This window comes from Gymnoscopelus braueri, assembly GCF_963280865.1.
Source record: "Gymnoscopelus braueri genome assembly, chromosome: 2".
Lineage (NCBI taxonomy): Eukaryota > Metazoa > Chordata > Actinopteri > Myctophiformes > Myctophidae > Gymnoscopelus > Gymnoscopelus braueri.
The window spans coordinates 48416063-48434138 of NC_137604.1; the positions used below are offsets into that span (position 1 = coordinate 48416063).

Below are 18076 nucleotides of genomic sequence, written 5' to 3' on the forward strand. Positions count from 1 at the left end.
CCAGTTAAATGGAGGAGCGGGATAGAAGTCGCTCGCCGTCCCGCAGGACCAGCCGGGTGGAGCAGGTGGTGGGCCGATGGCTGAGACGATCTCGAGACCTTGGCAGCAGGTCTCACTCCCTAACAAGGTTTCTAACTTTATTATTATTTTTGACCCATTTTATTTTGCCCTGGAAAGCCTATACGTTGTTATACGTATACCTTTCAACCCGGGAAAGCATCTGTGTCATTTTAGTGGTTACTATTTATCGTCACTGTCGGGCAGAAACCTTGCATCTACAAGTTTCAAATTTGTACGTTTTTTCTTAAATTAAAGCCCTGCTTCATCATACAAGGGTGTCGCACAAAAGTAGTGAAAATAGCAGATCTACAAGCACACAGCGCCTTGCACCGCGAGGCGTTGTGCGCTTGTAGATCGTCTATTTTCACTATTTCAAATAATTTTTAAACAGTTTTTGACATACAAGATTTCTACCCGAATATTATAAAAATAATAATAATTTGAATCAAAAATTGAAGTTTTGGAGAAAACTTAGGTTAGGATTTAGAAGATGTTTTTAGAATCGGCCTCAGGCCTAAATGTTTTTATTTTTTATTCTTATAATCTCAGTCACTGTCTGTCTGCCCCTTCCTGTCGATGCCTCTTTCTATTGACATGTGCTTTCAATGTACTCATAATGTCCTCTGACTTACTGATCGGCTCTGCAGAGAGAGGGTCTCGGCGGACGAGAAGACGGTGGAGTCCAGCGTCTCCGACCAGAGGAACCACCCTTTCCGTTTCACTGTTCGGATCCAGCGGGAACCTGGCCTCACCTCCCATGGCTTCACTCTGTCACGCCAGACCCCCATCCTGGTGCAGGTCATCACCCCAGGTAGGACACATAATAAAGACAAACTGTATGGAGGATGCTGAGGCGGACTTTGAAAACGATAGTCTTTGATGATTTGTTTGAACCTACCTACCTTCACCAGATCATCAGACTTCACAACCAAACTTGACCCCGAACAAGGACCTGTTACTGCTCTTGCATATGGACTACTAGGATGTACATTGCAGAACACTGACATATTTATTAAGGATAACTGTTGATTGATGTACATAATTCATTCATACATTGTACAGTACATTATATTCATTCATATTGATTGGTGAGAAACATATTCATTAATATGTTCACTGTTGATATAATGTACATATACAATATACTGTATGTACGGATATACTATGTGTGTGTCATTCAGAGACCCATTGCAGATATTTTGCTCCAGAATCTAAGCTTAGAACTGTTTAATTTATCTTGGTTTGTTTTCTGACCTTTAGTCTTTCCGGTGTTTCAACCTTGATGCAATTGCTGCTATGGCACTTAAATTTCCCTGCGGGGTTGTGGTGTTCTGGCCATCTGGCGTACTGGGGCAAATCCCGGTGGGCCGCCGTATCTCGGTGGGCCGTTCGTTGGACCTTAGCAAATTCCATAGCGTTTTTACCGGCCAACCCGCCCTATCTGTCACTTTTCCAGCTCTATCTGTGTGCCTGTCATTTGGGATGTGCATGACTCATGAGACTGAGAGCATGCTGCGACTGCTGCCGTGTTCTGTGACTGGGCTCACTGGCTGATCACAACCAAGTTAAAGGGATAGTTCACCCACCTTATCGATCAGTCACCCCATGGAGACTTGAATTCATTCATTCATTCCTAAGCCAATAATTTGATGACCAGCGGACCGGTAGGCAGCGGTTCCGGTAGGAGACTTTTTGTGTCTCCTACCGGAACCGCTGCCGGTCATCAAATTATTAGCTTAGGAATGCGACAAAAACAAAAAAATATCCGTGAATTCAAGTCTCCATGGGGTGTCTAATGGATAGGAAAAAAAGTCATTTTGGGGGTGAACTATCCCTTTAAGCGGGCTCACACTACAGTGTTGGATGGATTTATCCTTGATTCAGTTAAACCTGCCCTTACGTTATCGGCTCCACCGTAGCCTACTCCGTCACTACTCTGTTGCAACTGTGGATAAATTAATTGTTCCGAGTATCTCAACCCTCCAGTTTACCTGTAGGTCACTATAGAGCTCTGCTAAGCTCCCTGTCGTCCCTAAAACTCCCTGAGTGGGACGAGTATCCATAGTGCTGAGATGCCAGACCTCTGCTGGCCGTCACCTGCGTTATAGGAAAATATATCTTGTACTAGAGACTGAACCATGGTTTGGTGGTTCAGATTTGAACTGGCTGTAACCCTAGTAACACCTTACCAACATGGTAGAATGGTGGAAATTCACAATTCAGTATGTGACGTGTTTTCCCCATGCCACATGCTTTTACATTACTGCACATGAGCACAGTCTAAAACTCATAAAGACTGTGTGTAACATTCTAACTGCAGTGAGAACAGGAGACAGCATGGAACGCAGGCTTTCTCTGTTGACTCCAGGAAATAAGCCAGAAATGTATCATCACCTTCTTAAAATAATATTATGATATTTTTGCCTAAATCAGCTCTTCATGACACTGGCCACCTCTGGTAAAATCGCCTATATCCTAATTGAAAAGATCATGCTGTTCCCGCGCCAGTAGTATAATGGCCTATATGTCAAGAGTGACATTGGCCATTTTTTTGTCTGGAGTAAGTCAGTTACTCCACAAATAATTTGGCCTAAGTCAGGTTTACAATTGCCTTAGTCAAAACACAAATTGGCCTAAGGCATTTAATCCTCTTATGTTGCATAACTGACAGACAGTGTTATATGTCAATAGTCATATATTGTTATAGACTTGGTTAAGTTTTTTCTGTTTTATTATTTTAAGAAGGTGACAGTATATTGGTAGACTAGACAAGAAAAATGGGCTGCTGCCTGCCCTGGTACAGCACCCCCTACTGGTCAACATATGTCAATGAAAGCATTATGGTGGCCAACCTGCTCCAGTAAGATTGTTTTGCTCAAAGATTCAGGACGACAGCAGGACCCTATATACACAGTCTATGACGTAAGGTGGCGCACTGTCTAAAGCACATGGCGATAGTGCCTTGGGGGTGTGTCCAACTCCAATTTTGCATAGGTGCATAATCTGGGTGCAAAGTAAGGTGTGAGGTGCAAAGGGGTTCTGTTTAGTCTCATGGTGTCTTTTGGGCATATCATGGATTAAACCAATGCAATGTGATCGTCATCTCCCATTCCATGTAAAAAGCAGGGAAATAAAGCCGCTGCACCCTGCTGCAGGACTGTGCTGGAGTTTAGACAAGGTTTTAGCTGATCAAAGGAGCAATTGCTTTTGGACTTTCATGCCCCCTAAGATAGAAATGCATCAACAATGAGCCTGCTGCCTGACCACACCTCATTCAAACCAACAAGCCCATGGGAATGCATATGTGCGCAAATGCAATTGCTACTTACACAATGTGGGTGCTGGGGGTGAAGCTAGCAATGACACTTTACATGTTACAGTATGTGCGCTTGCCTTTAGGCCTACATGTTTTTTCACCAGGTGTAAGACCACTGCATGTTTGAGCACATTTTAGATTAGGGAGAGTGGAATAGTTTGTTATCAAGGTGGGATAATGGTAAAAGAAAATACCTGCTTCGGAATTTCCATGCACTTAAAGTACAGTATGCATGCCCCAATCCAACCATTACTTATCTATTATTGGACGCAATAAATGTTGCTGAGCTTGTAAAAGTGTCAATGGAAATTACGGGAATTGCAGGACTGTCTCTAATGGGCATCTATAGTGCAGAAGGTCTTAGCTCAGAACCACAAAGGTAATTCCCCAGTCAGTGAGTGGTTGCTGTGAATGATCACATCCAAAGTGCTGTGGTCAAGTCAAGTGAATTTTCATTTGTAACACATTTTCAGTAAACTCAATGTGCTTCACAAGGACAACCACAAAAATATACAAACAGATGTAACAGGAACATCTGCATACAGTACCTCATAGATGGTATGGCATTACTTCAGTCTGAATGAATCAGGTTTTCACCTTGCAGAAGGCTTTAAGAATCTTCTCACTGCTATTGGGAGAGGAAAAAAATCAATTGTGTTTCCATTGTGTTTGATCAATATGAACACCCAAACTCCATCAAGCAGCAAGAGAGCAACAGATGTGGAGTAAATGGAGATTGATCTCCAAGTGATCTCAGGGCACACGATAGTGCATTACAGGAATACTTGAAACAAGCATAGCTACAAGGCTACATTTTCTGCTTTTGTTTACAATTACATAACCTGCTCAGGTCCATGTAGAATCACTGAAGAGCAGCTGATCATCTTGGCCAGAGTTTTTTTTTTTAAGATGTGGAAGAAACCAAAACCATGGAAAAGGACAGCGTGGAGAGCCTAGCCGATTTGATGAGTGATCAAGAAGAGGTGGACAACAGGAGTGTGCTACATGCCATCCACCTAGCCAAGAGACACACAAGAGTCTTCGAGTGTGATGACACCTATGCCATTGTGTTGCTCTTATATTATGCAAGTTCCAGCAAGGCTCAGCCTCCGCCCTAATGCACAAAGGCCATACTGTACGGGCAAAGAGATTCTGTGCCAATCAATACAAAAACTGAAAAAAGCTGGGGGAAACATTGTGCCAGTGCCTTCCAGCTTGCCATACCTGACGGGCAGTGATACGATGAGCAGTTATTTTCAAAATAAAATAAAATCAATTTCAGTTGAACTTGGAGGAACTGAAAGCCAGTTCGACAACAAATCTTGAGGAGTCATTGCCTGTAGTCAGAGGTTACATGCTTATTTTGTATGGCCACAATGAGAATGAGAAAGGGGTTGAGTGTTCCACTATGGATGAGGTGAGTTATGTATGGTACATGGCAACCAGTGATGTATGAAAATAAATGTTTTTTTAACCTGTTTGTATTAAATGTATAGACGGTAGTTTTTTGCTTATTCTATGGTTTACACCACAACCACATATACACCAACAAGGTCTCGTTGTATCTGTTTGTTTGAAGTGCTCGCGGCACTAGTTGGAGCTGGTAATATCACAGGGTGAAGTGTTACTTGTTACTTTAATAATGACGGACTTACGTTATATATTATACCTTTTGGATTTCTATTTTCCTATTAATAATAATACATACAATTTATATAGAGCTTTTCTGAGTATTCAAAGTCGTATTCAATTTCTGCCCATGTTTAAGAGCATAGATTTCAATTATGCACAAAGGTATTGATTGGTGTTTTATTGTATGCAATATTGTGAATAACTAGTCCAAATGTGGTGACAATGTGGTCATTATTTCCAGAGATACAGGTGATAAGGCAGACACTGTCCCTTTTGATGAAACTTGCATTTTCATTATTTTCTGTTTTTCAAACATCAATCAAATGAACTCATTTTGCAGTAAAATATTTAAGTATACAGCCATTCAGCATTCTGTTTGATCTGCTCAATTGATGCGATTCCAGTTGTTGTGCACAGTGTTCAGATAATGTTGTAGTTTAATTGTGGAGGTACAGTATGAGAATCCATTTCTTGCTGACATCCAAAGGCCCATTTGGCTCTCTCTGTTGAGTTGGCTCAGGTCAGGACTGTCACCATCGTTTTTGGACATGCACACAAACACACATACGTCACCTCCCCACTAAGCCTTGGCTCAATTCTCCATTTCGCTCTCTCATCTGCTTCATCCTCCTCTTCTCTGTTTCTGTCTGTCTGTCTGTCTGTCTGTCTGTCTGTCTGTCTGTCTGTCTGTCTGTCTGTCTGTCTGTCTGTCTGTCTGTCTGTCTGTCTGTCTGTTTCACTCTTTCAGTTAAGTAATTACTGGTAAAACAATATCTTAATGGGTGTAATAAGTACATATATTAAATTCATTAACTATGAATATTACAATATACTTTATCATATATATATATATATATATATATATATATATATATATATATAAATGATATAATACAGTATATTACGAGGTTCAACTATATTTTGGAGCAAAGCATCAGAGATGGATCACTGCCTTAATGTTGCTGCTACAAGTAATGCTTTGGCTGAGGAGGGGTGCTAATCCACAAAAGTGGTCACTTGTGCAGAACCTTTTCCTGACGTAATTGTTGAGTTGTTTGCTGTGTTGGCACTGAGAGATAGAGTTAGAATTAGAGATAAATCATGTTTATGGATCAATCCTAAATGCCAGTGGTTACACCAGAAGTGCAGCGATGGAAATAAGTCCAGAACTTTGTCGTTGTATCCCTGAAAATGACTTATATTTGTTTGTTAATGAATATATTAGAATTTAGCCAAATAAACCAAATCAAACGTCTACCCCATTGGTTTTCAAAGTGTGGAGACTGCTTTTATTTTTTTGACTTTAAATTTTTTGCCATTTTGCAATAGAGCCAGCAGCTATTGCTATTTGCGGGCCCTTGGCATGGAAAGGTTTGTGAACCCCTGGACTAACCTTCAGCATTAGCTGCCCTGGCGGTTCATGTTTGAAGGTTAGTTTTATTTTGTATGTGTCCAGGTGGTCCTGCAGATGGTAGGCTGGTCCCTGGAGACCGGCTAGTGAAGATCAATAATGTAGCTGTCGATGACCTGACCCCAGAGCAAGCTGCCGAAATAATCAGGTAAGATAGTAACCACGCACTCTCATGCATACAAACATCCCCACACACACATGTACACATGCAAACAAACTCTCATACTTTTAACAAAAGAATATACAGGTACTGTACAAAACAAACACACACATATTGCATATACTCTCACATACAAGGACATTACACCTGCATAACACTCATTATGACTCCATTAATGTGATCCTCTCTCTTCTTGTGTCCAGGGAGTGTCAGGACACCGTTACAGTGACTGTCCTCAGAATACTGGTGGTAAGTTGTTAAATGTACATACGCAGGCATGCACACACGCACGTACGCACGCACACCTATAATCCTCCATGTTAATTTATCTATTTGTAACTAGTCTGAGAATGCGCAAATGTAACTAAATGGACCGGTGCATCTTAAGGGTCCATTTGGTTGCATTTGTGCACTTTCAAAGGGATGTTATTATACTAAAGGGATGTTATTACTAACTTCACGCACGTACAGTATACGAAAATCACCGCAGACTGCACTGTGTTCTCCCTCTCTATCTATCCACTTCTAACAGGCACAGACTCACAAAGACACATGTGTATGCGTGCATAAACGCATACTTTTATTTGGCTGCCCATTCAGTATTGAATTCAGTGATGACTGACCGCTCAAAATGAGGAGGTGATGACGGTGGATCAGTGATGTCGTAGATGTTACTTGATGTGAATGTAGAGAGTAGAGACTGATGTGAAAGCAGCGCTGTCAAGTGGAACATGTCAAATGAGCATTCGTTGCCCTAACCTCAGTAGGGCGTCGAACGCATGCTGTAGCCTAATCATTCGGTTCGATTCCAGTCGGAGCTCAGTGTGGTATTGGTATGTCTGTGGTCTTCCACTTGCAGTTTCCTGTCTCTATATTCCTGTTGAAATAAATCACACACAAAATATTGCCAAAAAGAAAAGGCAAACATCCAGGCTATTTTAATTTGTGTAGGTACTTGAATCCATGCTCACGAACGATACTATGGATGTTTCCCCACATGGGATTTAATAATGCTGTTGTCAACATATCCATTTATCCAATGTGTCAACCAGGCCAGAGGTCAGGCGTCGTTGTTTAACAAACATCCTGTCACCAAGGTCCCGGCTCTACATCATTGTTAATGGCGACAGCAGTTTGAAGCTCTGTGTGACCGCCAGGGAGTTGGTCAGACAAATCATCCATCATTATCTTTCAGTCTTTACGTGCGTGTGTGTGTCTTTACTCTATGTGTCTGTGTGTGTGTGTGCTGTGCTAGTGCATGTGCGTGACTGCATGCCATGCGATGCAGCATTGTTGTACCTGGTCATGCACCTCAATCTATATCCATAAAGTTGAAGGATGCATTGGTGCTAAAGCTGCAGTAGAGAGGTTCTTATCTCCGCCCATTGCTGAAAGGTGCACCATTACCACCTGATTCATAGTTCATCCAACGCCACCAAGACATCACTTAGCGTCTCTGAGAAAAACTTTGGCTCCCTTATGCTTGTTGACATCAACAACCCAACATCGGTGGTTGAAATGTAGTGGTTATTTGATGATTATCTAAAGTGGAAATTTTCACACAATCACATGCTGGTAAAAGAGTGTGTTAGTGTGAAGAGTGTGTAGAGTGTGTTAGTGTGAAATCTGTTGATTTCATGTTCTGCCTTTTGCTCTCACAAACTTTGTGTCTGGATGCACAGTAATGATTGCAGCATTGCAGTGTGATCTCTGTAAGCCGCTGTACGTATTAACGTATAAGAGGAAGATGAGTGTATAATGGACTCTTCCAGGATGTTTATATTTATCATTTGTGTTTGGAAAACCCTGAGTGGGAAATACAGAATGTCACAATATCACTTTTGATATAAGTTATTATTCCATTAATGCATTATTTCTAATGACCTATTATCACTCCATTGCAAAAGCTTTCCATTTAAGACCATGTATGTATGGTTGCATTCAGCAAACAGTAGATAAAATAATGAAATTAAGATACGCCACCTTTTTTAAACTACTGCCGTATATTATGTCTCCCAGGGCCCAAAGTCTTCTTTCATAACCCCAGAGAAAAGGGCTAAGCTAAGGTCCAACCCTGTCAAAGTCCGCTTCGCTGAAGAAGTGGAGGTCAACGGACACTCACAGGTGAGTGCGGGGAGTACACTACACTGAAAGAGAGTAGTGGCAATTAAATAGGACTCCATTCCAATAGATTGTTCCAGTTGTAGTCATCGGTAATGTAGCACAAATGGAAATGTGATTCAGCAGATGTTGGTTTTAGTTTGTCATCCTATGTACTTAGTCCATAGTTCCCGTCCTGCACAAGGATGTTACGTTAAAACCACAGCGGCCCTGTGGTGTACATTACTAATCACAGATGGAGACAGGGTGGATCGATCGCCAGCCAATCCCTCTCCTCCTAATGTCTGTGATTACAGGACAGTAAATAAACTACTGGGGAGAGGACAGGGAAACACACACCATTAGGGGCTGGGTACAACGCATCACTGCTCTGCCGTTCTCCATTTCTGAAACAGGGGAAGGGGGATGGAGGTGGAGAAGCATAGGAAGAGAAGAGAAACAATGGATATATAAATGTTCAGAGGCATCATCGATGCTCACAGGACAAAAACACTGAAGCCGACAGAGAAAAGTGGAGAAGTAAGAGGGAGATGACAATGGCTGCAGGCATAACAGACTGACAGATGAGGAGAGAGAGAGAGAGAGAGAGAGAGAGAGAGAGGCGAAGTGAGGAGAGCCTGTGCTCTGTAGGAGGAGAAGAAACTTGAGAGTGAAATGTGATTCATGTATGGAGAGCTATAAAAGTATGGACAGAAGAACAGAGATAAGCGAGGAGGACGTTTTGGCCAGCCCATATTTACGTACTATATTCAGTAGTAACAAAAACAGACTTGGTTCTTTTGATCTGTATTTGTTCATAGCAAACAGACACTCTCTGGGGGAGGTTAAAATGCCAAAACAATGTTAGATTTGTTTCTTTAGTATGAGTACTGTGCACTCCACAAAACTAAATTATTTGTATACCAGGCCTGCTGTTGTGGTGAACATTTTATTGAGTTTGCTTTGTACAAGCATGGACTTGGCAGAAGAGCAGAAATGTCATTGTTTCATTTCATTGTTTTATGCAATGTGCCGAAGCAGCAGTGCTTGTACGTCCAAGAGAAAGATTCCCATGGGAAATAAAGCTTACCTGCTTACACCAACACACACACACACACACTGGCACATGTTTTATTAGTTCCTCCTGGTCATCTCATCTCTGTCACCCTCTTTTAGTTATTTACAGCCGAACCTCAAGCTGAAGGTTTTTACAGTGCTCATAATTTCCCTCGGACTCTTCTGATCCTTGACCCTTGTGTGTAGGGCCGTTAATTGGGGTCCCTGGGGATGGCATCTCAATCCACACCCATCCATCTACATTCTACACGTGACACACATGTTATAGACACATGTTTTCTTGTCTGCAGTCATACGTACATTATGCACCTGGCATCTGTATGTTTTGGGCATGTCATTAAAGACAAACATGTTCATGTTTTTTGTTTCTTTTTCTTCACAAATTGCATTGTGATGTTGTAGATGGGCTATTTTCTTTCTGTCTTTCATTATTTTTTTGCCACCATCTAATTCTATCTGATATGACACCACTGTCTGTGTGTGATTTCCAGGGCAACTCGCTGCTTTTCCTGCCCAATGTCCTGAAGGTCTATCTAGAGAACGGACAGACCAAGGCCTTCAAGTTTGAACCTAATACCACTGTCAAGGTACAGCTGATTGTATTACTGTGCCAGTCCCTGCTGTTCATTATGTACTTAATTATCTACTGCGGTGCATGTTATACTATACTTACGCTGTCTCACTTTCTACCGTCTTGGAGACTTATTATGGTGTAAAGAAAACTTTTTACTGTGTCTGTGTTTATATCAAGACGGTTAACATTGTGAGAGCCATCTAGACCGGCATTTTTCATCATGAATAATTATAATCTTAATAATCTTCATAATACACGTCAATTGTCTTGACGTCCAATCATAAATATTGATAACGAAACTGGTAAAATGGCAATAATACACTGGAGGAGCGATACGGCACCAGTAGGCTTATCTACGTGTGCCACACACCAGTGCTAATTATGTCATGGTATAGAGGGCCAAAGTCTGACATCACTGCCACTAGAGGCCGCTATCCCCTTCCAAAAATAAACAAATCAGCCCGGCGATTTTACTCATATGGACATGAAGCATCACCTGACGGTGAAAAAGTACTAATTTATTCATTTTTATTTTATTTATCCAAACACAAATGTACTGTAACTCAATATCATAAACGTCACATACCTGGCATATTATTTTTGGAACACAGTTCTTATATGACGCGATCTAAGTTTTCTCTATGGGGATTTTCAGTCAAAAAAAAATACTTCTGTGACCTAGGGGTAGCGGAAGTGACGTCAGGACTTTGTCGGTACTCTATAGCATTCCCTCTTGTGTATTAATGCTTTAGTGTCCACCATGAAACTGAAATAGGCTGGGTTCCATCCCCAGCTGCTCACGGTTTAACTCTTCCCTTACAAACACATTTATTTACATGTTTTAGTCATCTAAACTTCCACCAGGCATCTGATGAAGGAGCAGTAGTTACAGTATTTTTTGTCATAGACATAATGTTGTGTGTGTTTGTTGTTCATTTGTGCGTCAGGACATAGTGATGACCCTCAAGGAGAAGCTTTCACTGGTCCGAATTGAGAACTTCTCCCTGGTGCTGGAACAGCAGTACAGCATCACCAAGCTACTGCTGCTGCATGAGGAGGAGAGGATACAGCAGGTACACACACACACACACACACACACACACACACACACACACACACACACACACACACACACACACACACACACACACACACACACACACACACACACACACACACACACACACACACGCACGCTGCATCCAGATAAATATTGTTTCCGTTTCCTAGAGGCTTTGAGCTTTGAGCTTTTAGTACATCATCCCTTCACACTAGTGGATTTCATTAGTTAAAAATGTAACCCATTAAAACCGGGAACGCAACTGTGTAACCACTTTAACCATTATTTTATACTTCTCTATTTTAGAGAAATCGTGAAAATTTGTGCAAATCTTTGAATACATATATTTTTTAAAGCGAACATTTTTTACTCAAATCTTTGCTTCTGGGGCGTCTCTGGAACAATATATTTTGAGATGGGAGTCCGCGGCCAAATACATACCCTTTACATGAAAAGAGAATCCCCAGAAGCAAAGATTTGAATTAAAAATGTTTGCTTTAAAAATATATATATTCAAAGATTTACAAAAATGTTCACGGTTTTCCAAAAATAGCTGATCTACAAGCTCATAGCACAGTACTCTGTGCCGCGCTATGAGCTTGTAGATCTGCTATTAGGGCAATAGCCTTAATTTTTACAATATAGGGCATGAATGATGAATGAAACAATGATGTTGTCTACTGTCGATGGTCTCATCTGAGTCCCCCGCTCCTGAATAACAAACAACACAGAAGTCTCTCACTTGCGGTGCAATCTTATCCTGATCTTTATCCTCTCATATGGGCACATTTAGCTCTGTGGTCCTTGAGAGATACTGTTCGATAGTACCGCTGGGTTTTTAAATACCACAGCAGCTATTGATATTGAAGAAGTCCCACTCTTGCGACAGCTTTTTCTTGCGGCAAAGCCTTTAATAGTGATGTTTTCATTATCTATAATGCAGTGCGTTATCTGCTTGCCCGATGTTGCCCGAGTTATCACACTGACAACGCATTGCGTCCATCAGCGTGTTCAGCTTACTGTTTTGGTACCCTGCATTGGCCAGCATTTCATGAAGCAATTTATGAAGCAATAATTGTTTTTTAACTAGGTGAAATAGGCTCTCTCCCTTTCTCTCCCTCTCCAGATTATAGCATCGGTGAAATAGGCTCTCTCACACTGTCTCTCTCACGCACGCACGCACGCACGCACGCACGCACGCACGCACGCACGCACGCACGCACGCACGCACGCACGCACGCACGCACACCCTTAACCTTAACCCTAACCTTTCAAACACTATGCGTAAACCTAACCGTAACGCTAACCATAACCTTTCAAACACTATGCGTAAACCTAACCTTAACCATAACCATAACCTTTCAAACACTATGCGTAAACCTAACCTTAACCATAACCATAACCTTTCAAACACTATGCGTAAACCTAACCTTAACGCTAACCAAAACCAATAATAGCAACCTTTACAGGGCTCTGCGCCACCTGCCTACTTTGACCAGGTCTGTCAGTGCATAGCAAGGTGCACACTCGTCCATTGCTTTTTTTATTTCACTTTAAGTTAAGTTTACACTGTGTGTGTGTGTGTGTGTGTGTGTGTGTGCGTGTGTGCGTGTGCGTGTGTGTAAATCATCAGGTGGTCCAGAAGAGAGAGGCCCATGACTACAGGTGTCTTTTCCGTGTCTGTTTCATGCCCAGAGACCCTCGTGACCTTCTTCTAGACGACCCCACTGCCTTTGAGTACTTCTACCTTCAGGTAGGTTTGGTGTGCCCACTTTGATCTGATCTGAACACACGCGAAACATACTATATTTAAAGTGTGCTACTCATTCTGTGAGTCTGTATGCGTTTCCTACCGGTTTGGTTGGCCTTGGTTCAGATTTGCCTGGTTAAATAAAGGTTAAATTAAAGACAATTTGTAAATGGAATGCATGCCAACAAAAATTTAGGAAGCTACAGTTCAGCATTAAGTCAACAGTCATCTCTGAAAATAGACAATGCGTCACTTTCATATGATAATTCTAGTTAAGTTAAGTTCTAGTTAAGTTTTATACACTGTTATACTGTAGGCGTTCTGCCACTGCCAAGTTCAAGGCTACCCATGCACACACAATGTTACAGATTATTACGCAAGAATGCAGTAAGAGAGCGTAATAGAAACCGATAGAAGTGTGCTGCTTGTTTCATTGTTTTTTATGATGGTTATTAACCCATTAAGACCTGAGGCCGATTCTAAAAATGCCTTTCTGAAAAGCGTATGTTGCTATACTGTATATTGTCTCTGTCGGGTGGAAACCTCATATCTCCAAAACTGTTACTTTTCAGGATTCAATTTCGAAAGCATCAAAAAGTGGCAGATCTACAAGCTCAAAACGTGCCGCTTTTTTCAGCTTGTGGATCTGCTACTTTTTTATGCTTCTTTGAGATGCTGTTGTATGAGCAAGTATGGCTTTGATTTACGAAAAAGAAAAAAAAATCTAAATTGACACATACTGTATGCTTTCTCGGGTTTAAGCAAGGGATGATAGATAGATAGATAGATAGATAGATAGATAGATAGATAGATACTTTATTAAACCTAGAGGGGAAATTCAGATATCCCATAGCACATACAGACATAGTCTGACATACAGCAAGGGTAGTTAAAAACGGGGGGGGGCACAGGTTAAACCTGAGAGAAGACTAATATAAAAAATATGTTATGAATAAGCTTAAAAAGCATTAAAAAAGTGTCACTTGGAATAATAATAATCCTTTGTCATTGCACATAGACCCATAAATAACTAAATCTAAGACCATTAGTCCAGTCCAATAGGCCTAGTGGCTGGTCATGGAGTTAAAGGGCCTAATTGCTGTTGGGACAAAACCGTTCATTAATCAATGGGGAGCATTGGGGTCATTACTGAGAAATAAAACCCAGACAGAGTGAGATTAGACTCCCTCATCACCCAGCTGCAATGATTGCGTGTGTGTCTGTGTTAGGGAGTGAATGATGTGCTGCAGGAGCGCTTTGCGGTGGAGATGAGATGCAACACTGCCCTGCGCCTGGCCGCCCTGCAGATCCAGGAGAGACTGGCCAGCTGTGGACAGTCCCATAAGACCAACTTGAAGATTATCACGTGAGACACGCACGCTCTTCTAAATTAGTCATTTATGTCCTTTGAACCAATACATTTTTACTCAGGATTCAGACACACACAACCAAACGCTCCTTAAGGAATAACTTTGTCGGCTTGCATTAGGAAGACGTGGGGTATTGAGAACTTTGTGTCGTGCACCTTGCTGAGGAACATGCGAGAGAAGGACCTGAAGAAGGCCATTGGTTACCATATGAAGAAGATCCAATCACAGCAGGATCACAAACAGAAGGGCGTGTCAGCCAATCAGGCCCGGATAAACTACCTGGAGGAGCTGGGCGAGCTGAAGTCGTTTGGAGGGAAATCTTTTAGTGCCACCATGATGGTACAGTTGTGTGTGCGTGTGTGTGTGTGTGCATGTGCGTGTGCGCGCGAGTGTGTGTGTGTGTGTGTGTGAGGGATCCTTTGCTCTTCATTAAGGTTGGCTATAGTAATCCTTCACAGAGTCCTGCATGGGTTTCGGGAACCCGATGGGTGACCCACCAGTTAAGTTTTTATGTAAGGGGTGAGCATAAATAAATAAATAAAAATCTGGTGTCTGGGAGAATAATTTCCTCCCCACCATCACCTAGACAAATTCCTTGTAGGTACAAATGATAGTAATATTATTATTGAAATACAATAAAATTCATTTTGTTTCTGACCTCCTCCTCAGCTTCAGGATAGGGAGTCCATGGTGACATTGTTGGTGGGTGCGCGGTACGGGGTGAGCCAGGTGGTCAACCACAAGCTGAGTATAATGACCAAGCTCACAGAGTTCACCAACATCACACGCATCGAGCTGCTGCCTGAGTCAGACAAAGTCAGTCTGGTCAAGATATACCTGCAGGACATCAAGGTATAGGCTAGCTATACACACGCACGCACACACACATGCACGCACACACATGTTTGAAGACTATACAATATATGAAATATTATATTTACAAAATGTACTTCTCTTCTCTTCTCTTCTCTTCTCTTCTCTCCTCTCCTCTCCTCTCCTCTCCTCTCCTCTCCTCTCCTCTCCTCTCCTCTCCTCTCCTCTCCTCTCCTCTCCTCTCCTCTCCTCTCCTCTCTTCCTGCCAAAGCCCATCACACTGCTTTTGGAGTCAGTAGCGGCTAAGGATCTGTCCTGTCTAATAGCTGGCTACTGTCATGTGTGTGTTGACCCCAATCTCAACATTTTTCCATGGACAGATGACTCGAAGAAGCACAAAGTCTCCACAGAGGAAGGTGAAAAATAGAGACACACTGGATCTGATTTATCAATAATTTCATGTGTGAAACATTCCTCAAAAAATCATTAAAAACTACCACCACATTTATCACATCTTCGGACATACCTCAGAAGTCCAGACACTGTCTCTTAATGTATATAATAAATAAATAAAAATCCCAACAAAAGCCAGTTATCGCAAGCTTGGATTTGAATTAGATTTGAGTTTTTACTAATCAATTAATATTATTAATGAGTGTTAATCATTAAATTATATATTTTTTGGACATGTTCTCATGTTGAATCTGTATGTTTATGAATGTGTGTCCTGCATGTGTGTGTGTGTGTGTGTGTGTGTGTCTGTCTGTCTGTCTGTCTGTCTGTCTGTCTGTCTGTCTGTCTGTCTGTCTGTCTGTCTGTCTGTGTGTGTGTGTGTGTGTGTGTGTGTGTGTGCGTGCGTGCGTGCGTGTTCATAGGTTATGTGTCCCGGTGTGGCAGCGATTCAGACTCCTCTGATATGGATGCACTGGCCACTCTCGTATCCCGTGACGTTAAGCCACGGCCCCGTATCAGATCCTCGTCGGACCCAGATGGAAGAAAGAGGAAGGACAAGAGGGACAGGAGGCAGAAAGAACTAAGCGTAGTAGCAAAAGGAGGCAAACCAAAGAGGGAGACAAATGAAAAAGAAGAAAAAGATAAAGACACTGAGAAAGAAAAGTCCCCACCATCCAAAGATACAGAGAACCAGAGAAGAGAAGAAGGAGACAGTAAGGCAAAAGTAGAGGAGGAAAATGGAGCAAAGACAGAGAGAGTGGAGGACACTGGACAAATACAGATAAAAGTGACAGACAATGACTTGGGGGGAGAACAGGAGAAGGGGAGCAGTGAAAAGGAGGGTGGAGGAGGTGAGGACGGGGCCAGAGGAGAGAGAGAAGAGACGCCAGATACGGTGGAGGAGCAGCCGTCGCTGTCGGAGACCTCCGATTCATTCCGTTTCCTCACCAGCCAATCCAGTGACTCCCTTGACGCCCTGGAGGAAGATGACCTAATTTCCTGCTCCTCCTCTCTCCGTCCAAAAACAGACTCTTACCCTCAGACCCATCTTCATCCCTACTGTCCCCAGCAACTTCACCTCTACCCCCCCACGCCGCCTCACAGCCCCACGGGTTACAGGAGATCCGGTGATGGCGCTGATCCCCACCTGCTTTCTTCGTCTTCTTCTTCCACCACCCTCAACCCTAACGAGAGACCCACCATCGACCCCTCTTCGGATGACAAAGTCCTATGCTTCGTTGAGCTCTCCCGCCTGGTGGACTATCTGCCCAGTCCTCCGGAAGCCAGCGATGAAGAGGACGACGCGGAGGAGGAACTGAGGAGGCGGAGGAGGATGGAGGTGGATGAGTCCATTTGGGCAGTAGGGGAAGGGGGAGAAGAGAGCACAAGCGAGGAGGTTGGTTTAACACAGCGTCGGCACTCAGCGTCCCCCTGCTCCTCCTTGTCGCGAATGGATTTTGTGTTCAACTTCGACCAGCAGAGTGACGCACGCTGCTACTACAAACTCTGCACCAACGTCACCCCCGACAGCGCCCGCAGCCTTTCAGAGGCCGTACCCCACACTGAAGGACAGGCGAGTGACGGCGCGGAGGTGGATGACTGTCGGGACAAGGCTGTAGACCCGGAGCCCGTTACCATCCTTCAGCCTCCTCCTGGTTTTGGGGACAGCAGTTCAGACGAGGAGTTCTTTGATGCACGGGATCGTTTTGCCTCGCCTGAGGACCCGACATCTGGGGCTGTGCCTAGAGGTGATTTGGTTTTCAGTGCGATGTTGTTTTCCAGTTTCTCTTTCATGTGATACTGTGCTCTTTGAGAGATTCTCCCTTTTTGAAGACTTGATGTTCAAAAACATCAATTCACTAATGTAAATATGTATTCCAAATACCAATTGTAGCTTATGCAATGAAATAAAAAAATACACTTTACCTTAATTAATAGTAAATACACTTTAACTACTTTAATAGAGTAACCAGCAGTACAACATACTTTACTTTGCTTTTTTTTGGGGGGGGGGGGGGGGGTAGTATTTATTAATGAACACAGCAACAACACTACAGCAGTAGAGTTGGAATGCAGTCTACATACATTGGCGTTAGCAAGGATGCAAATTTTCATCCATGTTTCATGATTCATGGATCATGATTAATGTAATATGCAGGCCATATTCCTAACATGGGTTTGAATGTGGCTCACAATCTAAATGTCCCATGAGACACTACCATATTTTCAGTTTCAACATGAAACATTGAAGTGAAGTAAATAAAAAAATATTGGATTTGTCTGAACTATTTTCCTTGCTG

At 42.5% G+C, this 18076-nt stretch overlaps 1 protein-coding gene across 1 annotated transcript in view; it reads left to right on the forward strand.

Annotated features, from left to right (window-relative positions):
* Nucleotides 1-18076, forward strand: part of frmpd1a (FERM and PDZ domain containing 1a) — a 47673-nt gene that overhangs the window by 23591 nt on the left and 6006 nt on the right. Inside the window, exons 3-15 of the mRNA XM_080454252.1 lie at nt 5-127; nt 708-871; nt 6465-6567; nt 6783-6828; nt 8599-8703; nt 10248-10343; nt 11278-11403; nt 13024-13143; nt 14370-14506; nt 14630-14849; nt 15180-15362; nt 15595-15739; nt 16199-17524. Of these exons, the coding sequence (XP_080310378.1) occupies nt 9-127; nt 708-871; nt 6465-6567; nt 6783-6828; nt 8599-8703; nt 10248-10343; nt 11278-11403; nt 13024-13143; nt 14370-14506; nt 14630-14849; nt 15180-15362; nt 15595-15739; nt 16199-17524 (2890 nt within the window). The 5' untranslated portion in view covers nt 5-8. The remainder of the gene's footprint in view (nt 1-4; nt 128-707; nt 872-6464; nt 6568-6782; nt 6829-8598; nt 8704-10247; nt 10344-11277; nt 11404-13023; nt 13144-14369; nt 14507-14629; nt 14850-15179; nt 15363-15594; nt 15740-16198; nt 17525-18076) is intronic.